The sequence below is a fragment of the Hydra viridissima genome, unplaced genomic scaffold (assembly GCF_058129835.1).
Source record: "Hydra viridissima isolate aposymbiotic clone 2 unplaced genomic scaffold, HvirCarnegie_v1 scaffold_10, whole genome shotgun sequence".
NCBI classification, from domain to species: domain Eukaryota; kingdom Metazoa; phylum Cnidaria; class Hydrozoa; order Anthoathecata; family Hydridae; genus Hydra; species Hydra viridissima.
This window is the reverse complement of record NW_028324309.1, coordinates 5151861-5164744: the sequence shown is the minus strand read 5'-3', so window position 1 is coordinate 5164744 and position 12884 is coordinate 5151861. Positions and strand designations below refer to the sequence as shown.

The 12884-nt window shown below is 27.0% G+C and overlaps 1 protein-coding gene across 4 annotated transcripts; it reads left to right on the top strand.

The window, feature by feature from the left end:
• The first annotated feature begins 171 nt into the window (after positions 1 to 171).
• LOC145193348 (uncharacterized) lies at positions 172 to 11125 on the top strand. 4 transcript variants are annotated; one of them, XM_090100900.1, is made up of 12 exons: positions 172 to 451; positions 4036 to 4080; positions 4174 to 4253; positions 4399 to 4480; positions 4635 to 4731; positions 5512 to 5582; positions 7615 to 7691; positions 7876 to 8034; positions 9959 to 10074; positions 10314 to 10374; positions 10478 to 10524; positions 10751 to 11125. In XM_090100900.1, the coding sequence occupies exons 1-12, from the start codon at positions 265 to 267 to the stop codon at positions 10860 to 10862; spliced, it is 1134 nt and encodes a 377-aa protein (XP_089957026.1). In that variant the 5' UTR covers positions 172 to 264; the 3' UTR covers positions 10863 to 11125. The 4 variants fall into 4 exon arrangements, with proteins under 4 accessions (XP_089957026.1, XP_079926939.2, XP_079926940.2 ...); XM_090100901.1 differs by lacking the exon at positions 172 to 451 and adding an exon at positions 3104 to 3541; XM_080070813.2 differs by lacking the exons at positions 4036 to 4080; positions 4174 to 4253; positions 4399 to 4480; ... (6 more) ...; positions 10478 to 10524; positions 10751 to 11125 and adding exons at positions 676 to 951; positions 1133 to 2016 and having other exon boundaries at positions 172 to 470.
• The last annotated feature ends 1759 nt before the right edge of the window (positions 11126 to 12884 follow it).

Here is a 12884-nt window from a genome sequence, read left to right as displayed (position 1 = left end):
GAGTTGTTGTGGTTAAAATAATTATATTTCCTTATCATAAAGTTGTTGGTAGTTTCTGTTTTATTTGTCATCATGATCATAGTTAATGTTATGGTTCCTATGATTGTCATTTATCTTATTTTTTTATTGATCATAACTTGTAGTTTGGGATTACTATTTATTATTATTATTTTTTTTTTTAACAATTTATAATTTTCAAGAAACAAAACTTGAGAATGAATAGTTGACTTTCAAAATAAGTTTTCTTGGAGTGTTATCTATAAAATGGATCTTAAAATTAAAAAGGTTGCAATAATAGGTGCTGGTGTGTCTGGTATTTGTGCTGCCAAGTTTCTTTTACATACTACAACTAAGATCAGATTTAGTATTGTTGTATATGAACAACGTGATTGTATTGGGGGTACATGGGCTTATCAAGAACATGTTGACTTAGATTCAGAAGTCTTTTCAAGTATGTATAAAAATTTGAGGTATTTAGTTTTGTTACAATATGAATCCAGTTTAAAAAGCAGAATTAGATATTCATTAAATTTAAATAACTATATAAATGTTTAAATAAATTTAAGCGATATATCATTGATTTTGTTAACATTAATGAACTGCTTTTATTTCATATGAAGTTTTTATATAAGTCATATATAAGTTTTATTTTAGCTTTTTAAATTTTTTTTAAAGGACAAATCTGCCAAAGCAGTTGATGTATTTCCCAGATTTTCCATATGCAAATGAAGGCCTTAGTTTTTTACATCATGAAGATGTTTTAAAGTATCTACAAAATTATGCTGACCACTTTTCAGTCACTGATCATATCCTATTCAATATGAAAGTTCTTAAGGTAGCTCCAGTGTTTGATGAGCGTCAGAAGCTTATTGAATGGAAAGTATATACTGAGAATCTTAAGAGCAAACTGAGGCTTGAAAGTGTATTTGATGCTGTTATTGTTTGCAACAGGTAATAGGTTTTACTTTAAACAACCATATAGACTTCATCTTTGAAGGTTTTAATTTTGAATTTATTTGTAATGTGTTTTCACAATTTAAAAAAAAAACAACCTGGTTTGTTTTGCGTCATAAAAAAGACTGTTTTATAATCCAAATCAAATAAGAATTTAAATTTTTTTATGTTTTTGTAGACATTTTTCTACACCAAACATGCCAGAGATAGCAGGTCTGAAAAGATTTAAAGGTGTGAGTTTCCATAGTTGTTTCTACCGATGCTCATCAAATTTCAAAGGAAAAACTGTTTTGTTGCAGGGTGCAGGTAGTTCAGCTTTGGATATTGGGCTAGATTTAGCATCAGAATGCCGCTCTGTGATTATATCTCATTATGGCCCTAGGTTTACAACTAAACTCCCCTCTAATGTAATTGAGAAAGTCAACATATCTCATGTGAATGCTGGTGGAGTCTTTATTTTTGAGGATAAAACTGAAGCTGCTGTTGATGTGTTTTTGCCTTGCACAGGATATAAATATAATCTTTCTTTTCTTTCGTCAGAATGTGAAGTTATTTATGAGAATCAATCTGTTTTTCCACTATATAAACATTTATTCCATGTAAAATATCCTTCACTGTCATTTGTTGGTATCCCATGGCTTACTAGTCCACTTCCAATGATTCATCAACAGTGCGCTTATATTTGCAGTGTTTTGTCAGAAGAAAAATGCCTGCCATCAGAGGAAGAAATGCTTAATAACATGTCACAAGATGTTTTAGAGTTACAAAAGAAAGGTGAAAAATCTAAATATTTTCATAAATTGGGTGATGATCAATTTGCTTATAATGATAACTTAGCAGAGTTTTCTGGGTGCCCCAAGAATCCACCATTTATGAAAGATTTATATAAATATTGTTCATGTTTACGCAAAGAAAATGCCATGGTGTATAAAAATTATAATTTCAGAATCATTGATGACTTTACTTTTGAAGTAGTTGAATAATAGTATTTTTTATCTAATATATTTACTTTTCTTTTTTTTTAACTTTGTACCTATTTTTCATATAAACTATTTTGATAGTTTTCCTATTATTTATTTTTGTTTCCCCTCTTTCCTTAGCCTAGTTTACATATATTACTTTTATTAAGTTGTTGTTGCTCAAAGCAAATCCTGATTATGTTAAAAATGTTGAGCTGATTCTAAATCTGTTAAAAACCATCTTTAGTAGCAACAGAAACAACAAAGAATATTTAAGTATGTTTTTATGTAATTTACTTCATTTAAAAGTTACTGCCTAATATTTTTTTTATTACAGTGTTGTAATTGCTAAAATTATTGTTTCTTTTGCTGCTGTTGTTGGTGGAGTTATAGTTTTTGTTAGGTCCTTTATACTCTAAGTAGCAAAATGCAGTTTTGCTAACATTCTGAGGAGTTGGAAAACATTAAGGCATGTTATGGCAGCTACAAATGAAAATTGGAAATCATTTGTGGAAGAAAAACTTTTATGCAACAATCTTATTGATGGAGTGGCTATGTTTACTAAGACACTTGTTCCATTGGAGATGTATGGTAAACTTCAAAACTTTCCTATTCACCAAATGGAGCAGTTTTTAGATATTTTTACTAAAATTCATTCTCAAACTGAAAATATAAGACATGGCTTTACTGTAGACATAAATTTACAACAAGTAAAGTTTGTTATAAGACATTACAATTACCATAGTGTTTATTCAATATCAAAGGCTAATCAAATGGGGTTAATTGTGGTGAACTTACCTTTTGGTGTGCTTATAGCATCACACAGTTATCCAGTAACATCTGCAGTTGCTGCACTGCATGTTGAAGATGTTTGTTATCTTTTAAGGTGCTGAAAAGATTTTTTTCACATGTAAAGACTGATATTGAATATATTTGTAAAAAGGTGTAACATGAATCAATATAAAAACCTTAAATAGATTTAAAAGTTTGCTTTTAATAGTAATATTTGAATATATGAGAAAAAAAATTTTTTTTTTCTTAGCTTGTTTACTTTTTAGTTTCTCAAACTGCTGTCAATCTCTACACTACTTTCTAAAAGTAATTTATTGAAAGAACTTGCTGAGCAATTTATATTTTATGTAATCATTTGTTACAATATTACATATTAATCTACCTAAAATTCCTTTTTTTTTAAATGTAAATGTATATTTATTATATTGTAAAGCTTCATTTACTTTTGTTTTATTTTTTTGTTAGAGGAATAGTGCAATAGTAGTATATTGGTAAAGTGCTATAATAGTATTGTTTTTTACCAAAATATACTAAAATTTGTAAGTTTCTAAAATGTTTCTATTTTAAATTTTATCAACAGATTATTTATTGAGAAAGTCATGCTTTTATTGACACTTTTATCTTAATTGAAATGAGTTTTACAAAGTTTATGCATCCACAGTCAATCTATGTGCCATCAATCTGTTAGTCAATTATTGCATTTAATGTTTATAGCTGTTACATAAATAATCATTGTTTTGGAATTATTTAGGAAATGACACAAATTGATACAATTTTGAATAGTTTTGTAAAGATATTCAAAAACCAGCTTGATTGTTTGGCTGTCAATGAAAAAGGTCAGTTTGAAGTTGGGTTTTTTGATTTGAAGAATTATGATTCATTCAAATATTCATTTTTGTGTAGTGTTGGTAGTTTTTAGATGAATAATATTACAAGCGAAGTTTTAAATGTATTTTTAAAATTCCATTTTAACTAGGGTACCTTTTTATAGGTAAATGTCAAACTTTTGCTCTCTTTTACTACCTTAAAATTTTCTGCTAGGACTATACTTATCATGGTCTATTAATAATCAAGATTTGTAATAAAAATTTGGTTCTGTAAATAACTGGTGATGTAGATTTGATTTTACCTTGTGTAAGTATTTTATATTAAATGAAGTACTTACAGGGTAAAATTTAAATTGCATAAACCTCTGATATCATCATCATCATCATCATCATCATCATCATCATCATCATCATCATCATCATCATCATCATCATCATCATCATCATCATCATCATCATCATCGCAAAATAATTAAAATTTGGATTTGTTTATTTTTATACAGCTTCTACAGAAAATTATGATAGAGCTATACACTGGGAAAAGATAGGTATAGTTCAAAATTTTTTTAAAATTATGTTTATCTTCTATTTTATGAATTCAAAAAGTTTTACAAAAACAAACAAACCAATATCTATTTCAGGTCTTTCCTGTGAAGCTGTGTCTAAAGAATGCACAATATTGTCTGTTGTATTCTCCAAACCTCCTCCCCCCTCTGAACAGGTTGAGAAATATTTATATAATACCTAGGAATAAATTGAACCTAATGTATTAAGATTTTGATAGATTTTCTAAAGGTCATATTGTTAATTTAAGGTTAACTTTTTTGTATAATTTAAGACTAATTTTTTTTTTTTCTCTTTATAAGGATCTTTCTTCATTATTGCATCAGTTAGGTCTAAGTGTTGATGTACTACTTGCTTGGTACAAAACATTTCCGCTTTCTGAAGGTGATTTTTTTTTATGATAATTATTACTTTTTCATAGTTAACATCAAGTTATTGTATGTTTTATTAGTATGAGTATTCTTATTACAGATCACAGATTGTTCTTCCTACCACTCTGAATGATTCCGTACTTCTTTGTAAACTTTGTAATTATTAGGAAAATTTTTACATTCTTACTTGAAACCTTGCATTGTTGATGTTGTTGAGTGTGCATGTGGGTTTTTGAACACATTGGCAACAGACAAGACAAAAGAGTAAGTTTTAAAAACTTTTACTATCAATTCTCTGTAAATTGTATAGTTAATTTTTTCAAATATTATTTCACAAGAAAATTTCAAAGATGATAGTTAGGTTTTAAAAAGATTGTATGAGATTGGTTTTTAAAGTCATCTGTAGCTCACCAGATTTGCTACTCTTTTCCAAAATTAGAATATTACTTTTTAATGGAGCCAAAATTGATTATAATAATTAATAGAGCTATTTAATTAATTATAGTAATTAGTAGAGCTATTTAATAGAGCTCCAAGCTTTTTATTGTAAGTTTTTAACCAAAACAGATAATTGCAGTTTCCAGAAAATATAATTGTGAAAAACTGGTTTCCTCTTTTCTGAAATAAAAGCAGAGAGCAGTTTTTTACAAGTTTTTATTTTGGTTTATTTTATATTTTTAAGATAAAAACTGCAAAAGGTTTCCTTTAATCATTTTTTAAACAAAAGAATGTTTATTGCTTTCAAGAATGTTTATTGCTTTCATAAGCTTTTTTAAAATATCTTTTAATGATTTCTTCATGAATGTTATTAAGTATTAAAGCAGTCTGTTTTTAGGTGATAGAAATAAAGATACCATATTTCTATTCTGTGTGTGTGTGTGTGTGTGTGTGTGTGTGTGTGTGTGTGTGTGTGTGTGTGTGTGTGTGTGTGTGTGTGTGTGTGTGTGTAAAAGCTCCTAAATGCAGACTAGTTTAATGAACCCTTTGAAATTATCCTCTCTTTTTTTAATCAGTTGATGTTCAATTACATATTTTTATGTTAAGAGGTGCCCAAAGACTGCTAGCAATTGGGAAAGTCTGGAGCAACTGTGATTTATTTAAAACACTGCCCAAAGGTAAAAGTTAATTTGTTAAATATCTCTGATTTGCCACTATAACAGCATTTATTCATAAAATAAAAATTGTATTATATGAATTTAGTTTTAGTAAATCTTATTTTTTTCAGAGTTTTATGTTTTTCTACCTTTTTATGACTTTAAATCATAAAAAAGCCAACTATAATTGTTATTTGTAATAACCAACCTTTATGATTTAACATACATATGATAAAAATTGGTTATGTCAACCATCAGTTAAATTTTTGTAATTTATAACTGTTACAAGTGTAAACACCATCAAGTATCAACAGATGTTACAAGAAAATCCAACATGATCACCTGATACATTTAATTGAAATATGCAACAGATGTTTGTATGCATGATAATGCTTAGTTTTACACTGTTAAACTTATAATTACATGGCTATGAGAACAAAATATTGAGCTTGGTTTACAGAAATTACTCCAAATTAGTGAAAAAATCTCAATTGTCAAGGAAACCCATCTGTTAAAGTTTATTTAGATAATAATTAAAATTTTTTAATTAAAAATGTCCTTTTCTGTCAATAGCTCACTGAAGCCTGTCCAACTCCCTGGGAAACTAATTGGGAAAATGAAAATAAATAATTGGGAAAATGCAGCAGGGAAAATGCAAACATAACACAGAATTAAATGTACTATAAATTGTTATTAACATGTACTATAAATTGTTATTAATATGTACTATAAATTATTTTTAATGTGTACTATAAATTGTTATTAAAACTTAATAAAGGGCGGCAGGTAAATTTTTGATAATTTAATTTTTGAAGCTCTTTTAATTTTTTAATTTTTATTTTATTTGAAAAGATAAATTTAATTTTTTTTATAACTTTAACATTTATTATTCTAACTCAAACAAAAAAAAATTGAAAATATATTTAAAAAAAAACTACTAAAGAAATTGCCAATAAAAGGCTTTGTTAATTAAAAAATAAGCATCTAACCTTTTACATAATTGAGTAATTTACTAAGTTCAAGTTTAATATTTTAAAAGTTAAATTATTAAAAATTTTGTTTTTGGGCCTTGTGGCAATGTTTCTATCTTAGCTACATGAAATCACTATTTGATAATGTATCTTTATCAGCTGTTTGAAATAGCTATTTAACTACGTTTCTATTTTAGCTGTTTGAAATGACCACTTAATTACATTTCTATCCTATCTGTTTGAAATGAACATTTTATTAAGTTTCTATCTTAGCTGCATGAAATGATCATTTAATTACATTTCTATCTTAGCTGTAAGAAATGATCATTTAGTTTAGTTTTAGTCATTTAATTTAGTTTTTGGTTTAGTTTCACAAAGTTAGATTTTAATTGAAATTAGTTTAATTGAGAAATGAATCAGTAAATTACTTGTTAAATGTTTATGTAAAAAGTTTTAAAAGAGTTTAGGATTTGATTTTATATGCGTATTTAGAAACAAAAAGTTGTCAACAAAACCAGGACAGTTGCTAAATCTCTGTTAAAACAGTTATTTTTATAGCCAAATGTGTTTTTTAAAACATGAATGGCTTGCTTTGCATCTCATAAGCTTCAAAAACTTTCCTTTGAGATGTGTATATTTTTATAACCTGCAACTGAGTTAAACAGAAAGTGAGTGCAGGTATTTATGTAAAAAAAGAATTAATTTGTTGCTATTATGAAAAATCTTTTTCAGAAGCTTTTTCAAAGCATACTGAATAGTTTGTTAATACTAAATAAAATCCTAAAAGAGTTTAAAAATCTACAATTGACTTTAATAGAAGAAGTGTTTAATTTTGTGTTATATAATGAATGTATTTAAAAACTTGAAAACGTTTAATGAAAAGAAATCAAGTTATGTTAAAGGTTTTAGTTGAGTGACAACTTAAAATCTTTTTTGCAATTTATTTTTTGGTGGCTTTTTGGTTGCTTGAGTTTCCTAATCAAAATTAGTATACTTTTCTTATTACTGTTATTAATTTTAGTCACTTTAAGTTTCATGAGACTTGTCATGAGTTTCAATACATGTAACTCATTATTTTATAGATAACTGCTCAGCTCTCATTTGTAATGTTGATAAAACGTATAACTTTTTGTCTGATGCTATGATTGAGCTTAAAGAGGTGCGTTTTTTTCAATTTAAATGGTTTAGTTCAATAGATCTTTACTATATTTGATTATTTAGTTGAATTAAGAAAAACCTGATGTTTTAATATGTCAGTAAATAAACAAAACATTTTTATGAGTACTTCAGCTTTCATTAAAAGAATTTTATTTTCAATGGTTTGATGTTTTTTATGTTTTTAGAGTTTTGAGAAACATAAGCAAGTGCAGCTTAATGGTGATACTCAATTAGAAGATACGGAATTAGAAGGTTCAGAGTTAGAAGAAAGTGATGATGACAATAAAGAGACATGGTCTGCTGATGAAGTGTTGTTAATTAATCCTGCCATTAGCATACTTATGGTGCGGTAAACTTTTCTGCTAATTTGGTCATATTTTTCATTCTTGAAATATTTGTTGACTCTTTATCTTATTGTTTAACTTTGTTTTTAAAACTGGAAAAGTAATAGTAGCTTCAACCAAGTTGGTGCACAAATTAAAAAATCAAATTGGTTACCAAGTGAAGTTTTCATGAAAGTTAATTTGTGGTTGTATGGTAAAATAAATATTGAGCCCAGGTCAAGTTTTTCAAACATTATGCTTTACATTACTGTGAAATTACAATTTTGTATTGAAGTAAACAAAAAAGTCTATAAAGTGAAATAAAACAGAACATAAAACCTAAAATCTAAGATCAAGTTAAGATAGCATATAAATCTATGAGATGCTTGATATTTTAGTGGTAACCATCCCCAACTAAAGGTGTTAGTGGTAACCATTAGAAAGGTTGTCAAACATGACCTAGGGCCAATTATGACCTAGGACATTTTATATAATATTATAATTTATATAAAAGTAAAAAATTCTGTTTATATAAAAATACAACTCTTCTTACAAAATTATATTTATATAAACTCAATAGAATTATATTATACTCAATTATAAAAACAAAATTATATTTATATAAACTCAATAGTCAAGAAAAATATTTAAGTTAAGTGATTTCATTAACTTCTTCTGAAAACTAATTTTTGAGAAGTATCATGTTATTGGTATTTCCTATTCTGTGTAAGGCAACATGATTTGTTTTAAAATGCTGACATAATACTTCTTTTTTTAAAAACAAATTGGTCCGACTTTGTTTAATGAAAAACAACTTTGTATCATAGTTTCACATACACTATGTTTTACAGTCTTCATTATGTATCTGGTTACTGGACTCTGTATTCATCGTCTATAATTACTAGACCAGATTTCTCTTTCATATGGACAGTAAATTGGCCAATAGCTAAGTTAAATCTGTGGAAAGTTGTATTAATGCTCTTAAGTCCCTTTTCAAGTAAAAAATTGTATATATATTTTTTAGCAGTTGTTTAAATCTGTTTTTTTTTTCAGGACAACATCTATGCTTACATTCTTTATTTGTATTATATCTACATCTGCTTTGTGTTCCGAAAATAGTACTGTTTAAATTCAAACATATATATCTGATTTATATATTAAGTCTTAAAGCATATATATATTAACCTATTTATTTTTAAATAATATTAATTGCACGTGAATCCTCTAAAGCTGATTTCTCTACTATTATTTTTAACACATAGCAACATCACTGTTTTTAGCAATAACATAACATAGCAACAACACTGTTTTTCAAATATTTGGTAAACTCTCAAAACCTGTGTATTTCCTAGTAAACAGTTTGCCTTAATTTACTCGCCTTTATTTCTACGATTACATCTCACTCACACACATAACTTTCGGTAAATTCAAAGAATAGAGAGCTTCATTTCTGGATTTTATTTAAAATTTGTAACCACTGCTATCATTTAAACTTTTTCGTATCTTCAAAATTTAAATTTGATTATCACGACAACTTAGAGCTTCGAATTCTTACTTCGTGTATCTAAACTAAATGTCATGGCTTTAAAAAGTTAAAGCACTGAAATTTTTCTATTGTCATTTTTATTGGCAACGTCTTACGACAGTTATCATCAATAAATAGAGTTTTAGTTGCTCCAGGTTACACGATGTTAAATATGTTTTTTTTTAGAAGCTTGTTTATCATTATTTCAACTATATACAAGGGTTTTTGCTTTTACTTATTGCACAGATTTAATTCTCTACATACTTTAATACCTTAAAATTCTTAAATAAACCTAGTTTATCTTAAATATTTATCTTGGTTTATCTTAAATATAGCATTTAAGATAAACCAAGATAGATATTTAAGATAAATTGAGAAATGCTATATTTAAAATAAACCAATCTCGATTTTTTAAATTAGGCATGTAAAGGTTTGTTGAAAAAAGCAAAAGATTCTTTTCAAGAATTAAGCTATCCTCTGAACAAGTGCAAAGAAGTGGATGTTTTTTATGATCATGTGATAACCTTAAGCCCTACGTAAGGAACATTTTAAAACTTTTAAAAACTTTGGTTTTTAGTTTAACTTGTACAAGCGGTTTTTAAAATTAATTGATTAGCTACGGTTAAAACTTTTTTTTTTATTTCTTTTTTTAATTTTTTGTTGCACATACCTCAAACGCATTTTACTTAATTTAGATATATTTAAAATATATTTGAAGCATAAGCAACAACTTATTTTTTATTCCGTTTTAAGTCTAGTTTATTGCATCGTTTAGTGTTGACGACTTTGTAATGGCTTTATATCCACCCGTCGATAAATTGATTCTTGACAAAGAGGTTAACCTTTCTTTGCAAGCTCATATTTTTTAATGCTTAAGTTTTATTACGACATTTCGTTCATTTTTAACTCATAATTATTTTTTTTAATTTGTGTTATTAGATGAGGAAGCTGGAAACAAAAATCACCAACATTCTGCAAACCTTGAGGTTAGTTAAAAATATATTAGTAAGTTTTAGAAAAACGTTTGAAAAAACTAAACGATGGAACGAATTACGTAGGCATTTAAATAAAGCCTTGCTATTCTTTTTAAACTACGGCGAAATTATGTACATATTATATCGCAATCTGTTATTCAATATAAATTTTCATGAAAAGATCGACTGAACTTACCACTGTGAATATCAATTAAATGTAAGAGATATTTTATTTTAGATCTATTTTCGATTTACCATCAATTGTCGAACGATTGAAATTTATTGAAAAAGCTTTTGACCATAACCTAATCAAGCTAAAGAATCATATATCAGAATCTGACGGAAAGTAGAAAGTTCAGCGAATATGATCTAGAACGAGTTTTAAAATTTTTTCATCGATAACACAATACTAATCCTCTGCAGAGTGTCTCTAAATAATTTGATAATATTTTGAATATTTGAAGAAACGACATCAAAAACATAATGTAATGAAGAATATAAAGTGTATCAAGGTTATCAAAATATCAGGTGGCACATGTGGGTGGCAGCCACAGCGAAAGAAAAATGATTTTTTAAAATGGCTGAATACATGAAATTCTACATATACATATATATATATATATATATATATATATATATATATATATATATATATATATATATATATATATATATATATGTTGATTTTTTTTAACCTTGAAAATAAAAAAAATTGACAAGAACCTTGTACCCAGAGCTTTTATCTCTTTCTTTGAGTATTTTATGAGTTAATAGAAGTAAAAATTGTTTTAAACTCTAACAACAGATTTTTATGACACGAAAGTTCAGTTTTACAAAAAACTAAAGAGTGAATTTCTGTCTTAAAAAGAGTTAAAATTATTTAAATAACTTCTTCATTAAATTTACTCGTCTTTGAATCTGATGTGCGAACTGGTTTTAAGTGTCATTTACATTTTTACTAAAACTCTAAAAGTTTGTTCAACCTAAAACGCCTTCTTTTTGCGCTAAGTTTTTTAAATTTAGCCATAATTAAAATCAGTGTGTCCAGCGCTTAAACCAGTCATGTTGAACTAACACGAGTCACGTTGATCTTATTTTTAGTTACGCGAATCACGTTGACCTTATTTAGTTCTCAGTTAATGAATTTAGTATTACTAGGCGACCAAGTTACTGTACCTATTGAAATTGATTACATCACTAACTTATTTCTTCCTTTACGCTACTGCTTTAAATATATCAGCGGTTGCTTAACTCATAGTTAAATTTTATAACTCTCCCCCTACTCCCTCGAAAGGGAAAACTCCTTTTTGCCAAAGCAAATAGCACTGGATCTAGTTTAATACTTAAGTATTTGTGGTAATGCAAATATATCGGATTTCATGGTCTTATTAATTATTTAAAAGATAGGATTTTACAGTTTAAAGGGAAATTAACGCTTAGAAATACTCTGTTTCAGGTTTATTAAATTCACTATTGATAACTAAATTTTAACCAAGCAATACCTCGTGAGTTTCGTCTCTTTCTCGTATTTTAATAGTGTTTAGGTTTTTTCATAAAGGTTAAAGACTTTCTGCATTTAAAGTTTTACCTTAATTTTCAGTCAAAATTTATTCAACAAAACCCATTAGGTTTGCGCAAATCGTTTTTGTTATATTTAAATTTGACTTCATCATTAAACCTCACATACGTTTGTAAAATTATGTTGAGTTTAGAGATTAACGTTGTAAGATTCTTCTACGCCAAAAACAATCGTAGGATTAAAAGCTTTATGGTCCACTTAAACTTAGTGTTTTTTCCGCTCTTGAAGGACACTTGAAAAATTTTTCTTTTACCACTTGATTTCAATGAGAACAATAAATTGACGCTTTTTTAAAAATTCCATAAAAAATTCTTAATATTTGCTTTTAGATGCTATTATTGGCCATTTTGAAGTGTTTAAATACGTTTCATAAATTAGCAAAAAATAAATAAAATTGAAATTGCTGAGTAAATACTAAGGTTTAAAATGTTTAGTGTTTCAAGCGGAAAAAAACCATGATAAAACGAATTCATTGATTTCTTAGTGGGTTATTTTCTACCTTTTTTTAAATCTGGCCATGTTTTTTTTTTTGTTTTTTTTTTCCCCTTTTTCAATACATATACACTAAGTTTTACATAAAACTATCTGGTTTCACACCTACACCTAGGAGGTCAGTAACCCTGACTCTAAAAAAAAACTAGAAAGCTAAAATTAGCGAGTGCTTAACCTCGTTTACCGTTTAAATTAAAACTTAGTTTGGCACTTGACCTTAAAGTTCTGTTTAAACTGGTGATACACTGTAGTTTCTAGGATACCATGTTTTCTTTGTATTACTTTTCTGAGTAAAAACAGT